Source organism: Anolis carolinensis, unplaced genomic scaffold, assembly GCF_035594765.1.
Source record: "Anolis carolinensis isolate JA03-04 unplaced genomic scaffold, rAnoCar3.1.pri scaffold_12, whole genome shotgun sequence".
In the NCBI taxonomy this organism is placed as follows: Eukaryota; Metazoa; Chordata; class Lepidosauria; order Squamata; family Dactyloidae; genus Anolis; species Anolis carolinensis.
In genome coordinates this window covers 15,547,233-15,566,464 of record NW_026943823.1, presented here as the reverse complement: position 1 = coordinate 15,566,464, position 19,232 = coordinate 15,547,233, and the positions used below count along the sequence as shown (strand labels likewise).

At 42.2% G+C, this 19,232-nt stretch overlaps 1 protein-coding gene across 1 annotated transcript; it reads left to right on the top strand.

Moving 5' to 3' along the window:
- The first annotated feature begins 270 nt into the window (after positions 1-270).
- Positions 271-18,203, top strand: LOC100562514 (mitochondrial ornithine transporter 1). The gene is made up of 7 exons (XM_003228193.4): positions 271-355; positions 3,813-3,942; positions 7,888-8,146; positions 10,739-10,879; positions 12,537-12,709; positions 14,722-14,880; positions 17,504-18,203. Exons 2-7 carry the CDS (start codon positions 3,873-3,875, stop codon positions 17,629-17,631), a joined length of 930 nt encoding a protein of 309 aa, XP_003228241.1. The 5' UTR covers positions 271-355; positions 3,813-3,872; the 3' UTR covers positions 17,632-18,203.
- The last annotated feature ends 1,029 nt before the right edge of the window (positions 18,204-19,232 follow it).

The following is a 19,232-nucleotide window of genomic DNA, read 5'->3' as shown; positions in this document are numbered from 1 at the left end:
TAGGTCTGGGGCTATTTCTGATGTTCTCCAACCCCACCAAAGTATACTCAAAAGGAGAAGCTTCTGTTCTGATTCTGACTGAGAAGGAGCTGGATTTCTGAGTCTTTGGAAGAATTGCCTCCGTCTGAGAGTGTGTTCTGACCGTTGTCTTGGAGTAGTTTAATGACTACAGATAAGAGCCAGACTGGGTGGCCCTTTCCTGAAGGCACCTGGACCCTCTCCAAACAAGGAGGAAGGGCAGGGGGCCATGGGATGATCAACCGCTCAACTGCTCAAAGGTCACTGCGCTGCTTGTAAAACTGGTCAGGAGAGGCTTGCGCCACGGAGCTGCCAAGGACTGGAACCCTACTGTGTGGTATGTAAGCTTCAGTATAGGCTTAAAAGGGAGGAATAGGTGGGACAGGCAGGTTTCTCTTGTGGATGGGTGGGAGAGGGAGCAAAGATTTCCTGTGCATGTTAAGTACGTGCCTTTAGAAGGTGGTCCTGGGAGATAATTATTAGGGAAAGGCACCAAGTACAAAGCATGGGTCAACGGGAGAGTCCGGGGGGGGGGGGGGGGCACCTCAAGGACCTGGATCCAGTCAGAAGAATAGAGTTGGAAGAGACCGCATTGGCCAAATAAGCCAACCCCTTGCCATGCAGGAAAGACGCAAAGCACCCCAGACAGATGGCCATCCAGCCTCTGTTTAAAAGCCTCCATTCTGAGACAAGAGAGTGCTGCTGCTGAACATCTCTTACCCTCAGGAAGTTCTTCCTAATATTCAGGCAGAATATATTTTCCTGCAGTTTGTATCCATAGCTTCATAGTGTCCTAGTCTTTGGAATACCAGAAGACAAGCTTGGCCCCTTTCTCCTCAATAAGGCATCATTTCCAATACTGAAACATGGCTCTTGTCGTCTTCTCTCAGCCTTCCCTTCTCCAAGCTAAACATCCCTCAGCTGCTCCTCAGAGGGATTCATGGCTTCCAGACCTTTGGTTATTTTGTCCAACCTTTTCTTGGACTTCTGTCTTGTCCATCTTAGAGACTTGCTTTGCTCAGAACTGAACACAGTCATATTCCTGTTGAGGCCTGACCAAAGCAGAACAAAGTGGGACTGACTTTCCATGATCGGGACCCACACAAAGCCTGCAAGACTCCTTGAGAGGGGAGGACATTGAATTGCTCATTCACTCTACTGCAATATTGTCATTCCCCTCCCCTTTCATCACGAGGTCGCAGGGCAGCAAACATAACCATTTAAACCATTCCAGGCTAAAACCAGTCAATTTAAAGAAGATAAAAATCTAAGGCAACTCAAATAAGCAAAAAAGAGCTTGAAAGGAGTTAAAGCCATGTTTGTGCTGAGGCCCCAAAGGATTTCGCAAACAAATGCATCTTAAGTCATAGAATCAGAATAGTAGAGTTGGAAGAGACCTCATGGGCCATCTAGTCCAACCCCCCGCTAAGAAGCAGGAAATCGCATTCAAAGCACCCCCGACAGATGGCCATCCAGCCTCTGCTTAAAAGCCTCCAAAGAAGGAGCCTCCACCACGGCCCCGGGGAGAGAGTTCCACTGTCGAACAGCCCTCGATGCTTAAAAAGTCCCATGGTTGGGGCTTTCTGGCTCATGGTGGCCCAGAGGCAAACCCATGGCAAGCCTTGACATTATCCTCTCAGAAGAGGCCCCCCCATTGCCTTCCTCTGAGGCTGAGAGTGTGCGACTTGTTTTTCGACAACAAACGGGGATCCAAACCTTGATCCAACGTCAGTAGTATTTTACTCATGTATGTCCTCTCAATAGTGGGACTCAAAGCAACATACTGAAAACGCAGATGAAAGCTATGCAAAAATCACTGGTTTCTTTTATATTGCAAGGTGATGCCCTGTTAAACTGCTGTGCCTCCAACCTGGGGATCGGGGAGATGCGGTTCGGTGCGGCACTAGGCCCTCCCTGGCAATAAATCTTGCACGACTCATTAAACCACACATTCCAGGATTCCATTGCCTGCTCAAATGGGACCAAAGTGCCACAATTGTGTGCCATAAAAAACCATCTGGAGGCTTCCGGATGGCAATCCCACAGTGTGACCATGTGGCAATCAGACGTAAATATTGATCAGAAGGCTGCCAGGGCAAAGGGGCAGCTGAGGTGACTTGAGAGCGGAAATTGTCGGAGGAGCAGCCAAGTACCAGAGTCCAAATGCCATAGTTGTAGTCAAGGGGCCAGTTTTCTGCCCACCAAGGATGCCCCAAATGCCCCAGAAACCAATAACCCAGAGCCCTGTGCCTTGCTTTAAAAGATCAACAGGTTTTCAGGTTTAAAAGTCCAGAAGATTTGCAACCAATTGAAAAGGCTAAGCATTGCTTCTGGAAGGTTCATTTTCAATTTTTAAAAAAATGCAGCTGAAATCCAACCGATAAGAACGAAACAAAACACAGATGCTAAAATAAAACAAAATAATCATTTACTGTATATACTATAGTATAAGCCTAGTTTTTCAGCCCTTTTTTTAAGACTGAAAAAGCCCCCCTCGGCTTATACTCGGGTGAGGGTCCTGGTTGGCTTAAATTTGGGTCAGCTTATACTCGAAAATATATGATACATTTATTATTTTTCTCTATTATTATTGGTATTATTCCATTTACTATTTTTCTCTATTATTGTTGCTACTACAGTAGAGTCTCACTTATCCAACACTCGCTTATCCAACATTCTGGATTATCCAACACATTTTTGTAGTCAATGTTTTCAATATATCGTGATAATTTGGTGCTAAATTCATAAATACAGTAATTACTACATGGCATTACTGTGTATTGAACTACTTTTTCTGCCAAATTTGTTGTCTAACATGATGTTTTGGTGCTTAATTTGTAAAATCATAACCTAATTTGATGTTTAATAGGCTTTTCCTTAATGCCTCCTTATTATCCAACATGTTCGCTTATCCAACATTCTGCCGGCCTGTTTATGTTGGATAAGTGAGACTCTACTGTATTACATTTATTTTACTCTATTTTTATTATTATTAATGCATTTATTATTTCAGTCTGATATTATTATTATTGCATTTATTATTTTACTCTATTTATTATTACATGTATTGTTTTCCTGTATTTATTATTATTATTATTATTATTATTATTATTATTATTACATGTATTATTTTACTCTATTATTATTAAAAGGATACATAATAATAATAATAATAATAATAATAATAATAATAATAATTTATTTTTGTACCCCGCCACTATCTCCCCAGAGGGACTCAGATATAAAACCAACATACAATAATATCAAATACAAAAACACACAAATAAATTTAAAAGGCATTAAAAAAATAAAATAATAATAATAATAAAATCATAAGCACATTTACATTGAAGAAGATGAGAATAATGATTTGATCAGAGTCAGACAGTCTTATCTTAAATTTGAGCTTGATGTAAATATTCAAAAACATATAACCTACTGATGCCTCAATTAACGTAATTTTATTGGTATCTATTTTTATTTCTGAAATTTACCACCCTCGGCTTATACTGGAGTCAATGTTTTCCCAGGTTTTTTGTGGTGTCTCAGCTTATATTCGGGTCAGCTTATACTCGAGTATATATGGTAATTTCCCAATACTCCTTATAACTTCATCCTCAAGGCAGTCCTATTGTCTTTTAATGTTACAAGCTGCTTTGTGTCAAGAGATGAGAGTTGGATAAGAATAATATTAATAACAACTTTCTAGTGGCACTTTGTGTTTAAGTTTTGTGCTCTCAAGTTGGGAGAAAGGTGAGATCTAAATCTAAAAGCCAATTATTTATCCTCTGCAGTGAAAATACCTGCTTTGGGGCCTGATCTGTCCCTTCCTGGTCACCTGTTTCTCTGCCGAGATGCCGGCCGAACCCCCTCAAGTCCACCCGGTGGTGCAAATGCTGATTGACCTCACAGCCGGGGCAGCCGGTAAGAGGAGCAAAAGGCTCAAGTGGGTTCATTTGGGAGACATAGAGCTCCGTGACCTCTGGCATTTCGTAGATGGAAACTGAGACACATGTGACAGAAAAGTTATGAATGAATTTACTTGGAGATGCAAAAGAATGAGCACCCCATTGAACAGATTCTAGCAAGAGAGCAGAATGGAGGGCGAGTGCTGGCACCACAACAAGCAACTAAGTAAATACATAGATGCGGCCCTCCAAGGTAATTTACCTGGCCCCCGCCCTCATTTATAAAATAATATTTTTATATCAGTTTTAATAATATAATATATTGTATATACATATAATATTGATAAGAATATTATCATTTTATACAATATAATGCTAACAATAATACCATATAATAATATTAATTATATGTTATATATTACATATAATATTACAGTATAGTGGTATAGTTCAATATAGTATAATGCTAATATTGTGCTATGCTAATCTATATATATAAAAGAGTGATGGCATCACGGCGACCCACAAAACAACAAAATTACAGGCCCCCCAACCTCGAAATTTGATGACACAACCCCTCAGCCACGGCTCTAGGTTGATACAACAAAAAGAAAAGAAAAATAAAGTCCTAATTAGAGAGAGAGGAATAATTGCTTTTATCCAATTGCTGCCAGTTAGAAGGCTAAGCTCCTCCAACTTGGTCTCCTAGCAACCAAGTAAATAATAATAAAAATAATAAAAAACACTAAAAAAAAATTAAAAACACTAAAAATACAATAAAATACTATAACAGAAAATAACTAAAAATAATACAAGAAAATAATAAAATATAATAAATAAAAAGATAACTTACAATAAAATTAATAAAAAAAATACAAATAACGTCAAATAAAAATTACACAACAATTTTTAACCAATACCACCACCACTTTGCCACAGCAACGCGTGGCTGGGCACAGCTAGTAATATAATATATTGTATGTACATACAGCTGCTCTGAGTTCCCTTCGGGGTGAGAGGGGTGGGATATAAATGTAGTAAATGAATAAATAAATAATTTTGGACTTAGGCTCGCCCAAAGCCTGAAATGACTTGAAGACACACAACACAACAACAACAACAACCCTAATTAACCTGACTATCTCATTGGCCAGAAGCAGGCCCACACTTCTATTGAAATCCTGATAGGTTTATGTTGGTTAAAATTATTTTCATTTTTAGATATTGTATTGTTCTTTCATTGTTATTGTTGTTGTTTTGCACTACAAATAAGATATGTGCAGCGTGCATAGGGATTTGTTCGTTTTTTCCCCCCAAATGATAATTTGCCCCCTCAACAGTCTGAAGGATTGTGGACCGGCCCTCTGCTTTAAAAGTTTGAGGACCCCTGACATAGAGTCTTTTGCAAGTTGTAGAAACAAATGATTTAAACCTTGGAAACAGTAGCAAGTTAACATGTTTCCCAATATACACACACTTCTTTTTATATTTGTGTAAGATGTGGATAACTATTGCATTGCCTTACGATTTTCTGTCTGTAATAAAGATAATGCAAAATATATTGTGGATGGCTTTCACTGGGGTATTGTGTGGTTTCCAGGCTGTATGGCCATGCTCTAGCAGCACTTTCTTTTATAATATTTATTAATTTATTTCTCGCATTTATATCCCGCCCTTCTCACCTGAAGGGACTCAGGGCGGCTTACAATAGTGGCAACAATTAGCTGCCCATACAAATCAATATAAAAACAACGCATAAACAGTTAAAACTATTAAAATACATTATGAATGACAAAATATACATTTCAAACATAAAATCAGATCAGTTCATCCTTATGCTTTGTTTATAGTTCAGTCCGTGTCATCTTTGCCATTTATTGATTAAAAGCCTGGTCACACAGCAATGTTTTTAGGGCTTTTCTGAAGCCCAACAGGGTTGGAATTTGATGCAATTATAATAATAATTTTGTGTTGTCGAAGGCTTTCATGGCCGGGATCACAGGGTTGTTGTATGTCTTTCGGGCTGTGTGACCATGTTCCAGAAGCATTCTCTCCTGACGTTTCGCCCACATCTATGGCAGGCATCCTCATACCTCACAACCTCTGAGGATGCCTGCCATAGATGTGGGCAAAACGTCAGGAGAGAATGCTTCTGGAACATGGCCAATAATAATTTTATTTTTATACCCCGCCCCATCTCCCCGAGGGGACTCGGGGCGGCTTACATGGGGTCAAGCCCAGGCAACAAGCAATATAAAACTCAACAATAAAACAAATCATAAGCGAATAAAATCACATATACCAATAAACAATAAGCACACTTTGATAAAATCCTGGGTGACATTTCACCTGCATCTGTGGCTGGCAGCTTCAGAGTATCTGATGGTGGTAAAGCAAGTGTAGTATATATACCTGTGCAATGTCCCGAGTGGGGGAGAGAACGATTGTCTGTTAACCAAGTGCAGAGGATGCAATTGGCAATTTTGATTTGCAAGTGTTGAGTGGGATCCACCCATTAGCGTGCCAGTAACTATGAAGGTAAGGAGCCCCGGTGGCGCAGTGTGTTAAAGCACTGAACTGGTGAACTTGCGGACCGAAAGGTCCCAGGTTCGAACCCGGGGAGCGGCATGAGCGGCCGCTGTTAGCTCCAGCTTCTGCCAACCTAACAGTTCTAAAACATGCAAATGTGAGTAGAGCAATAGGTACCGCTCCGGCGGGAAGGTAAGGGCGCTCCATGCAGTCATGCCGGCCTCATGACCTTGGAGGTGTCTACGGACAACGCCGGCTCTTTGGCTTAGAAATGGAAATGAGCACCAACCCCCAGAGTCAGACATGAGTGGACTTAACGTCAGGGGAAACCTTTACCTTTTTTAACTACCCTGTTTCCCCGAAAATAAGACATCCTCTGAAAATAAGACCTAGTAGAGGTTTTGCTGAATTACTAAATATAAGGCCTCCCCCGAAAGTAAGACCTAGCAAAGTTTTTGTTTGGAGGCATGCCTGCCGAACAGAACACCAGAGCATGCAGGATTGGTAAATGTATGTACCATAGAGTGATGTAAAGGTAAAGGTAAAGGTTTTCCCCTGACGTTAAATCCAGTCATGTCCGACTCTGGGGGTTGGTGCTCATCTCCATTTCTAAGCCAAAGAGCCAGCTTTGTCTGTAGACACCTCCAGGTCATGTGGCCGGCATGACTGCATGGAGCGCCGTTACCTTCCCACTGTAGTGGTACCTATTAATCTACTCACATTTGCATGTTTTCGAACTGCTAGGTTGGCAGGAGCTGGAGCTAACAGCGGGCGCTCACGCCACTCCCGGGGCTTGAACCTGGGACCTTTCGGTCTGCAGCTCAGTGCTTATCATAGAATCATAGAATCATAGAATAGTAGAATTGGAAGAGACCACATGGGCCATCCAGTCCAACCCCCTGCTAAGAAGCAGGAAATTGCATTCAAAGCACCCCCGACAGATGGCCATCCAGCCTCTGCTTAAAAGCCTCCAAAGAAGGAGCCTCCACCACGGCCCCGGGGAGAGAGTTCCACTGTCGAACAGCCCTCACAGTAATGCACTTTGCCACCGGGGCTCGCATAGAGTGATGTATATGGAAATAATGGTAGCAATAAGAAATTCTTGATAGAATTCAGTTTGTCTGGTTATGCTGATTTGTGATGACAACTACTGTACAGTATATAATAAATATTCATTTTTTTGTTCATCAATAAATGTGAATTCTTCTTCATGGAAAAATAAGACATCCCCTGAAAATAAGACCTAGCACATCTTTGGGAGCAAAAATTAAGTGAAGACACTGTCTTATTTTCGAGGAAACACGGTATGAAGGTAGCATAGTCACTTAGTGAGGGCATTTGCATAAAATTCAAAAAGGATCAAAGGCCAGGCTACTTCTATGCAGATGTTCTTGTTGGGGGGTGCGTAACCAGAACCCCTTGCTCCTTGCAGGTGGCGTGGCCTGCGTGGTGAGCGGCCAGCCGTTCGACACCATTAAGGTGAAGATGCAGACCTTCCCGGCCCTATACCGGGGCTTCTTCGACTGTTCGGTCCAGACCTACCGCCAGGAGGGCATGCAAGGCCTCTACCAGGGCACCACCCCAGCTCTGCTGGCCAACGTGGCTGAGAACGCCGTGCTTTTTGCCTGCTATGGCTTCTGCCAGGAGGCCGTCCGTTGGCTCTTCGGGCTTGGCAGCGTCCTGCAGCTCAGGTAGCTCTAACCCAGGGGCCCCCAAACTACGGCCAGGGGGTCACATGCGGCCCATCAAAGTCATTTATCCGGCCCCCGCAGCGGTAGCTCCCTCCTGTGTGTGCGGTGAGGAGGAGGGAAAGGTGCATGCCTTTCCCACCTCCTCTCTCACCCAGTGCGCACTTTCCAAAGCTTTGCTTGTTTATAATGGTATTTTAATAATTATTTAATTAATAATTAATTATTAAGGGGTGCTTTGCTAGTGCTTTTGGTGCACAAAGACAGAAGGGGGTTGGACTAAATGGCCCAAGGGGTCTCTTCCAACCCTTATTATTATTATTATTATTATTATTATTATTATTATTATTATTATTGTTGTTGGTATTAACATTGAGGCTGGGTGGCCATCTGTCAGGGCTGCTTTCCTTGTGCTTTTGATGCACAAAGGCAGAAGGGGGTTGGACTAAATGGCACAAGGGGTCTCTTCCAACCCTCTTTATTATTATTATTATTATTATTATTATTATTATTATTATTATTGGTATTAACATTGAGGCTGGGTGGCCATCTGGCAGGGCTGCTTTGCTTGTGCTTTTGATGCATAAAGGCAGAAGGGGTTGGACTAAATGGCCCAAGGGTCTCTTCCAACCCTCTTTTTTATTATTATTATTATTATTATTATTATTATTATTATTTTATTATGACACAGCAAACAAGATAGATATACTGGATTTCGTATCACAAAATCACAAGTCGAACACTTCCCAAGTGTCTAGGACTGTGTGATGTATTTTCGGATGATGCGCGCAGATCCCAGTAGGGTGGCCTTTTGCAGTTGGCAGATCGTAATTTTGTCAATGTCTTTTGTTTCCAAATGCCGGCTGAGATCTTTTGGCACGGCACCCAATGTGCCCATCACCACCGGGACCACTTGCACTGGTTTCTGCCAGAGTCTTTGAAGTTCAGTCTTGAGGTCCTGACAGTAGCACCAGTGGCCCTTCTTTTACAGGTTGTAGGATGAAGGGAGGCATCTCAGGACGAGGGTGCTGCCCTGAAAAAATATATGCAGTCATCTTTCTGCACATGCAATTTTTTTGCAGATTTTATTACACTATGTAACATGATTTTTGTTCCTAGGATATAAATGTCTTTTCCTAATTGGTTCTGGGGCCCCTGGTGGCACAGTGTGTTAAAGCGCTGAGCTGCTGAACTTGCGGACCAAAAGGTCCCAGGTTCAAATCCCGGGAGCGGAATGAGCGCCCGCTGTTAGCCCCAGCTCCTGCCAACCTAGCAGTTCGAAAACATGCCAATGTGAGTAGATCAATAGGTACCGCTCCGGCGGGAAGGTAACGGCGCTCTACGCAGTCATGCCGACCACATGACCTTGGAGGTGTCTACGGACAACGCCGGCTCTTTGGCCTAGAAATGGAGATGAGCACCAACCCCCAGAGTCGGTCACAACTGGACTTAACGTCAGGAGAAAACCTTTACCTTTTAATTGGTTCTATCACAAAAACATGTGAAAAGTTGATTCAACTGCAAAAATTTGTTTTTGTGGGAGGGACATCCTGCCGCACATTTTGCTATCATTTTTCAATGAATATCTCTTAGACACTCAACCAATTGAACAGAGTTTGCAGCAACCAAAAAAAAACAAAGTTTCTAGAGTAGAACAATGACTTTTTAAAGAGAGGACCGCAGAATGAAACAGGAAATAAGACTTTCAAACCAGGAACAAAAAGTTTTCAAATCTTTTTACATTCATGGATTAGATTTAAAATGTTTTTCTTAGGAATCCCTAGGCCTTTCGGCATGGCTCTGTGGCCAACCTCTTTAGGAACCTCTTCATCCTCCAAGGCGGAGCCTCCGATGGCCTAGGGGATAAAAGCCTTGTGACTTGAAGGTTGGGTTGCTGACCTGAAGGCTGCCAGGTTCGAATCCCACCCGGGGAGAGCGTGGATGAGCTCCCTCTTTCAGCTCCAGCTCCATGCGGGGACATGAGAGAAGCCTCCTCCAAGGATGGTAAAACATCAAAACATCTGGGCGTCCCCTGGGCAACGTCCTTGCAGACGGCCAATTCTCTCACTCCAGAAGCAACTCCGGTTGCTCCTGACATCAAGGGAAAAAAATCCTCCAAGGCAATTCTATGGTCAGTATCCAGTCAAAGTTGACCAAAGAGTCTTTCTGGAAGACCTAGACATTCTTAGAGAGGCATTCTCTTGTGTTAAAAATAGCAATGGCTTTATTCAGGAGTTTTTACTTTCACGAGGGCCCTGTGTTCCTAACCTCACAAAATGCGGAGCGTTGACTGTGTATAGACTTCAAACGGATCTGGCTCCAAGATGTCCTTCGAATGAGCCAAAAGTAGGACGTTGTCTCCCTTCACCATAAGGATCCTGCTCTTAGATTTAAACATTTAAACATTCAACATTTCCTGTGAAATGTTGATTCGTTCCCTCAATTCCTAGCATGGCAGTAGGTGAGCAAGTTGAACCTCCACTTGAGAACTGAGAAATCCAGTCTAGGCATCCAAATGTCATTGAAGAGGGACTGGGGTGAATTCTAAGTGGTATTAACTGCTCTAAGCCTGATCCTCTTCCTCACGGACCACAGCGACCTGCACAGTGCCATCGCCGGCTCCTTCTCTTCGGTCTTCTCCTCCATGGTTCTCTGTCCCACGGAGCTGGTCAAGTGCCGGATGCAAGCCCTCCATGAGATGAAAGCCGCCGGACAGACAGCCCTCTCCAGCCGCAGGTAGAACCACCAAATGTTAATGCCCTTGGGGCGGGACAGCCCTCCTCTTTGTCCAGGGAACGGGGATGGAAACACAATGTAACACCACTTTTGTTCGTGGGTTATAAATGTCATTTCGTAATTGGTTCCACCATAAAAACATGGAAAAGGTTTATTAAACTGCAGGGGGGACATTTCACTCTGGTTTTTCAATGGATGTCTCATAGAGCCTCAACCGATTCAATCTAGTTTGTGTCAGCCACAAAACAAAGTTCCTGGAGTAGAACAACTACAGTAGAGTCTCACTTATCCAAGTTAAAAAGGCCGGCAGAACCTTGGATAAGCAAATAACTTGGATAATAAGGAGGGATTAAGGAAAAGCCTATTAAACATCAAATTAGGTTATGATTTTACAAATTAAGCACCAAAACATCATGTTATACAACAAATTTGACAGAAAAAGTAGTTCAATACGCATTAATGTTATGTTGTAAATACTGTATTTATGAATTAGCACCAAAATACAGTAGAGTCTCGCTTATCCAACGTAAACGGGCTGGCAGAACGTTGGATAAGCAAATATGTTGGATAATAAGGAGAGATTAAGGAAAAGCCTATTAAACATTACATTAGGTTATGATTCTACAAATTAAACACCTAAATATCATGTTATACAACAAATTTGTCAGAAAAAGTAGTTCAATACGCAGTAATGCTATGTAGTAATTACTGTATTTACGAATTTAGCACCAAAATATCATGATGTATTGAAATCATTGACTACAAAAATGCATTGGATAATCCAGAACGTTGGATAAGCAAGTGTTGGATAAGTGAGACTCTACTGTATCATGATACATTGAAAACCGTTACTACAAAAATGCCTTGGATAATCCAGAACCTTGGATAAGCGAGTCTTGGATAAGTGAGACTCTACTGTACTTTCTAAATAAGTGCTGCACAATTATTTATTATTTATTTATTACATGCATTTATACCCCGCCCTTCTCCCCGAGGGGATTCAGAGCGGCTTACATTCTGCCACGAGGGCCAACAACAAGTATACTATAAAACAAAACAATTAAAACATGATAAAAAGATAAAACATGATACAAAAATTAAAACGCTGCAAGGCAGCAATATTGCACCATCCTCAGTCATTCAACAGGAAAATAATACTTTCAAACCATGAACAGAAATTTTTGGAAATTTTGTTACATGGTGTTGTTATTGTACCAACGAAATTCACAAAAGGTTGCTTTGCAGGCAAGGAGAGCAATCCAGTGTGCTGGCTGTATATCCATAGATCATACCGTATTTGCTCAAATTGAATGCTCACCTTTTCGGCTAAATGACTGTGCCAAAATTGGGGTGCGCATTAGATTCCCCAAAGGGGAAGGTGCTTCAGGAGCTCCTTTTTGAGGACATCACCTCACATTTAATGGTTAGGGCTCAATGCTATGCAGTCTTGGGAGGCACCAGCATCAATGATAAAGAGCACACTTTTTGCTGTTCAACATTACATTCAGCAGTAAATACTCTTTTTGGTTTCAGGGTTATGAAAATGTAGGTGTGCAGTAGATTGAATGGCGCATTAGACTCTTATAAATACTGGTAATTCATACATTGTATACAATCCATACTATTGGGGGGTCTGCTTTCTCGACATCACTTGCAGCTCCACCTGGGCAGTGGTCAAAGCCATCCTCCGTTCCGAGGGCCCGCTGGGCTTCTTCCAGGGCCTGACCAGCACTTGGCTGCGGGAGGTGCCCGGCTACTTCTTCTTCTTCGGTGGCTACGAGGTCAGCCGCAGCCTCTTCCTCCAGGCTGGACAGTCCAAGCAGGAGCTGGGTAAGGTGGCTCTGCCTTTGGTACCCAATCCTATAGGATGTATGTTCAGACAGGCCTGTGTATCCCCCTTGGTTCTCCATTCATGTTCAGTAAGGGATTCTGGACTCAGCTGCTGTTTAACTGGTGGGATTGGCTAGAGCCAGATTGGCTCTGGCTTCTTATGTCAGAGTAATTAGCAGCACAACAGTAGTTGTATGGAATCAGTGGAGTGCAGAACAAAGAGACATCAGAGACGATGGTAAAACTATATACAAGTTTTACTGAAAGCAGTAATAAAGACAAACAGACTTGAAGACAATGGACACAGGACTTGACTTCTCAACAGACAGCAGAACAGAACTGAACTGAACTGATGTAATCAGTAATGCACAAACACTTGTGTCTGGACACTCCCCAGTTCCAGCCACACATCAGGGTCATCACAGTTTCTCAGCAATTAACTCTTTCCAGACTATAGTACACTCTGGATGATGCAATCAGTATGCAATACAAACCAAGACACAAATTGCATTTAAACACTACCAATACACAAATCCCACATTAACATCTTAAACTGTGGTTCCCAACCACAAATGGGGTGCCCTTGGCTAAATGTTGGAGTCCTGGAAAATTTGGCTAGGGTGAAAGGTTTCCGAGCATCACCTAGTAGCTGTTATAGACATTTGCACCAATCTGCTGTGCTTTATTTACAGTGGACTCTGCAGGAGATGCTTCAGCTGTACTTCATAAAAATCAGCCTCTTTAGCAAGCCTTGCAAATGATGAATTGTTAGCAGCAGATTAGACTTTTTTGTACTATATACCTATATACTTGTCGCATAACAATGTCTTAGTCCGAAAGGGGTCACAAGTGGAAAGGAAATCTTTTAATGTAAACTGCTGTGAGACTCCTTTGTAGAGAGAAAAAGTGGGGTAATAATAACAACAACACTAGGTAACAAAATTTGGAAAACAATTCTGTTCCTGGTTTGAAAATGTTATTTCCTCTTTGATTGTGCAGTACAGTGTTCCCTCACTACTTCACGGTTCACTTTTTGCGGATTTACTGTTTTGCGGTTCTTCAATAAACTCTAAAAGAATATTATAAATCATAAAAATTACAATTTACAGCTTAATAAAGGGAGGAAGGAGAAGCCGAAGGGAGAGAAAAGGAGCCTAAGCGGCACAGGAGGAGAAGGAGGTGATTTATCAATACACGATTGGTTGATAAAGACTTAAAATAGTGTATAACTACCACAAACTAAATCAAATTGGTTGAGACTCGATGAGGTATTTATTGAAAAACTATAGCAAAATGTGTTGCAAGATGTCCTTCCCACAAAAACAAAGTTTTTGCAGTTTAATCAGCTTTTCCCATGTTTTTATGATGAAACCAATTAGGAAATGACACTTATCACCCAGGAACAAAAATCATTTTATTTATTTATTTATTTACAGCATTTATATTCCGCCCTTCTCACCCCGAAGGGGACTCAGGGCGGATCACATTACACATATAGGCAAACATTCAATGCCTTTTAACATAGAACAAAGACAAACAAACATAGGCTCCGAGCGGGCCTCGAACTCATGACCTCCTGGTCAGAGTGGTTCATTGCAGTTAATTGCAGCTGGCTTGCTCTCCCGCCTGCGCCACAGCCCGGACCTATGATAATTACTCTTTCACGAGTGGATTTCCCTTCTGATGGGTAGATTTCTCTCACTTCGTGTTGTCCCAGCCCTGTTCTTAACTGTTTGTAAGGCAGATGTTAGTCACCCGAGGTTTGCCTGTAGTTTGACAAGATCAAAGACTGTAAACTACAATTCCTAGGATCTCACTGCATTGAGCTATGCAATTTGGTATAAAGTGATATCACATTGTATCCATTCTGCAGTGCAGATGCACCCCCAAGAGCACGAATGCAGAGCCAGGTGTGATGCCCACATCTCTCACGAGACCTGTTTGGGGTCTCTCCTTGGAGATTGTTGTGTGCCTTTCTTTGCAGTATTGATGAGACTATATTCTCCTTGCAGGCGCCCTCCCTGTGACCGTGAGCGGAGGGATCGGAGGGGCCGCATTCTGGCTGGCTGTCTACCCCATTGACTCGGTGAAGTCACGCATTCAGGTGCTGTCCATGGCCAGGCAGCAGGATGGCTTCCTCCTCTCCTTCCTGCACATCCTGCGGACAGAAGGTGGGTCCTCCTTGTAAAAAGACCCCTTCCAAGACTGCCAATTGCATATAGGACTGGCAGGGAGGGCAGAGGCAACTTTGAGCATCCCCTAACCAAATGCATTATGTTAGCTGAGGAATGATGGCAGCTATCATCATGCAGGACATCATCATCATCATCATCATCATCATCATCCTATTATATTATAAGACTTAGGATTAATATTGTTACCTGCAATTAGTCCTGTCTTTTAAAAACTAATGTCCAGATTCTATCCAAATACATTGCAAAATAAACGAGGAGCAGAGTTATTTATTGTGTTTTAAAGAAGAACGAGTCCTAGTTATAACTACATTTCCAAATGCATTTGAACTCAGTTTTACAGTTGGATACAAAGTTTTGGAAAAGTAAATTTTCTAAGAGCAACAACCAATTATTTTTGTTGTTGCAACTGTTGTTATTATGTATCGCTACTGATCATTATTACCGTAGTTATTTCTGATAACAACAATAATGCCACTTTTGTTTTGACTATTGTTGCTGCTTTGGTTACAGTTCCAGACATCAGAACAAAACTGCAGTAACAGTGAATTTGCACACTGCAAAATGAAAGCACTTAGACTGTTACAAAATCCTGGGATGCGTAGTTTTGTGAAATTCATCACTGTAAAGCTATAGCCCTTTGAACAACAGCAGTAGAACTCTCTAGAGGTGCATCTACACTGTAGAGTTAATGCAGTTTGGCGCGACTTTAACTGCCACGACTCCATTCTGTGGAATTGTGGGATTTGTAGTTTGGTGAGACACTATCCCTCTTGGGCAGAGAAGCCTAAAGATCTTATAAAACTACAACTCCTCTATGATCCCGTAGCATTGAGCCGTGGCAGTTGAGGTGGCATCAAACTGCATTAATTCTACAGTGTGGATGCACCCCAAGACAGACATGTAATTCAGTTTGCTCAGGAAACTATGTATCCCAAGATTCCATAGAAGAGAACTAGGGTAGTTCAAGCGACTTTGAAACATTTGCACCCATGGATTCTGCATCCATTGAGTCAACCCTCCATGGCTTGAAAACATGCCATTTTAACAACAACAACAACAACAACAACAACAACAACAACAACAACAGTGTGTTACCTGTCTACTCCACCTACTATAATGGGAGTTGAGAATCCATGGATTTTGATATCCAAAGGGGTCCTGGATCTAAAACCCAATGGATAACAAGAACTGCTATCTATCTATATATATAAAAGAGTAATGACATTTCGGCCTAGGACAAAACAACAAAACTACACATCCCAGAAATACTAAACCTGGCAGCACAACCCCTCATCCATGCCTCTACGTTCATACAACAAAAAGAAAAGAAAAACAAAGTCCTAATTAGAGGGAGAGGAATCATTGTTTTTATCCAATTGCTGCCAGTTAAAAGGCTAAGCTCCGCCCACTTGGTCTCCTAGCAACCCACTCAGCCCAGGGGACAGGCAGAGTTAGGCCTCACTTAGGCCTCTTCCACACTGCCTATAAAATACAGATTATCTTGCATGAAAATTTGAAAAGTTTGTTGCACTTTATCTGTTATCTTGAATTTATAACTTATAAGATGCACTTTAGCTTATCTACTACTGTAACCTCGCTGGTTTTAATTCTATGTTTTATTAAGTGTGTTTTTATATCATAGGTTAATGTTTAGATTTTTAACTGGTGCATGTTTTGGTCTATTGATGTACTGTATACTGTCATTGTTTTTATCTGATTTTCTGTGAGCCGCCCCGAGTCCCCTTCAGGGGAGATGGAGGTGGGATATAAATAAACTAAATAAATAAATAAATAAATAAATAAATATCTGATTTTAACTGGATTATAAGGCCCTTCCACACAGCTATATAACCCATTTATAATGGACTTAATGTCAGGGGAAAACCTTTGCCCTTTACCTTAACTTCCACCAATTCCTCAATACTTTATTTCCCATACCACCAGACTTCGCCACAGCAACGCGTGGCCGGGCACAGCTAGTGTATATATATAAAAGGGTAATGAAATTTCGGCCTAGGACAAAACAACAAAACTACACATCCCAGAAACACTAAACCTGGCAACACAACCTCTCATCCATGCCTCTACGTTCATACAACAAAAAGAAAAGAAAAACAAAGTCCTAATTAGAGGGAGAGGTATCATTGTTTTTATCCAATTGCTGCCAGTTAGAAGGCTAAGCTCCGCCCACTTGGTCTCCTAGCAACCCACTCAGCCCAGGGGACAGGCAGAGTTAGGCCTCATTTAGGCCTCTTCCACACTACCTATAAAATACAGATTATCTGATTTGAACTGGATTATATGGCAGTGTAGACGCAAGGCCCTTCCACACAGCTATATAACCCATTTATAATGGACTTAATGTCAGGGGAAAACCTTTACCCTTGACCTTAACTACCACCAATTCCTCAAGACTTTATTTCCCATACCACCATACTTCGCCACAGCAACGTGTGGCCGGGCACAGCTAGTAATTGTATAATATCATAGCATCACAATGGCAGACCTTGAAACAGGTGACATTACCTGAGAATTCCTCCTGGAAGTAATGCAAAATCCACTTCCTTCCTCCTTCTCCCTCTGTTTCCCCCTCTTTCAGGTATCATGCGGCTCTACTGCGGACTGATGCCCACGGTCATCCGGGCCTTGCCCTCCAACGGAGCCCTCTTCCTGGCCTACGAAGTGACCCACAAAAAGCTGACCGGCCTGGCGGAGCGGGCCACTTGACGCCCATGGAAAGGAGCAACTTGAGCCACAATGAACAGGCCGAAAGAGACTTCCCTTCGAGCGGCTTCAACGTCAGAGCAAACCTCCTTTGGACTCAATAGCTGAAGGATTTTGGAAGACCAAAAGAGAGCCATGGGCTTTTGGGGTGTCCCTTGTAGGTCACTCTTCCTGCACCGATGGAAACCTCCATGCTATGAATCCAGGTTTTAGTCTGAATTGATCTAATCTGAAGACGCTCTCCAAGGTGCCTGACTCGGAAGATGCCACACCTTGTAGAGCAACTTTCAAAGTTCAGATTAAAATCCGGAACGGGTTTACCATCCCACTACATAGGAGCCTCTGGTTGTCACTCCATCGGAAAAGCATCTTTCCTGTGTGAGATATTATGAACGATATCAACACAAGCAAACTGCTGAACTCTTTTTGAATGTAATCAATCAATCGTCTGCTTTTTTCTAGCCATTTTCCTAATGGGTCGTTTCATTCTCATTGTTTTTTTTTGGGGCAGTTTGGGGGATATCTCCATTTGTGTGGGATCTTGGAAAACTCAGGAATAAATGGAATTTGCAAAACCCTTCCTATTCATTCTGTCCAGGATAGGTTTTGAATTAAAGCTCAGCCTAGTTAGTGTTACAAAAGGTCCCAGGTTCAAATCCTGGGAGCGGAATGAGCGCCTGCTGTTAGCCCCAGTTCCTACCATCCTTATACAACTATATTGCAATATTATTAGTAATATTGCATGTAATATAAATATACAATTATAATAATGTTAGTTTAGTTAGGGGCCCCTGGTGGCACAGTGTGTTAAAGCACTGAGCTGCTGAACTTGCAGACTGAAAGGTCCCAGGTTCAAATCCTGGGAGCGGAATGAGTGCCCGCTGTTAGCCCCAGCTCCTGCCATCCTTATACGACTATATTGCAATATTATTAGTAATATTGCATGTAACATAAATATACAATTATAATAGTGTTAGTTTAGTTAGGGGCCCCTGGTGGCACAGTGTGTTAAAGCACTAAGCTGCTGAACTTGCGGACCAAAAGGTCCCAGGTTCAAATCCCGGGAGCGGAGTGAGCGTCCACAGTTAGCTCCAGTTTCTGCCAACCTAGCAGTTCAAAAACACGCAAATGTGAGTAGATCAATAGGTACCGCTCCGGCAGGAAGGTAACGGCGTTCCATGCAGTCATGCCGGCCACATGACCTTGGAGGTGTCTACGGACAACGCCTGCTCTTCGGCTTAGAAATGGAGATGAACACCAACCCCCAGAGTCGGTCATGACTGGACTTAACGTCAGGGGAAACCTTTACCTTTACCTTAGTTAGTGTTAACTTTAATCAGAGCTTTGCATACGAATCAAGGGACATGAAAGGCACTGTAGACTAGCTCAACCAGAGAAGTCAGCCATAGCAGAGCCCTTGATGAACCAACCTGGACACAGTATATTATTTGAGAACACAAAAATACTGGACCACTCTAACAACCACCATGTCACAGAGAAGCCAGTATAATCTACAAGCATGGAGGAAACAATGAAAATGAACAAAATCTGGCTACCAGTATTAGAAAAAAAAACCCTCTAAAATTGGAACAGTATATAAAGAA

Excerpts from the sequence above, each read along its gene's own strand:
- LOC100562514 (XM_003228193.4), top strand. The coding sequence starts at position 3,873 with ATGCCGGCCGAACCCCCTCAAGTCCACCCGGTGGTGCAAATGCTGATT. Across the intron at positions 3,943-7,887 it reads CCTCACAGCCGGGGCAGCCG|GTGGCGTGGCCTGCGTGGTG; the intron begins GTAAGAGGAGCA and ends TGCTCCTTGCAG. Across the intron at positions 12,710-14,721 it reads ACAGTCCAAGCAGGAGCTGG|GCGCCCTCCCTGTGACCGTG; the intron begins GTAAGGTGGCTC and ends TTCTCCTTGCAG.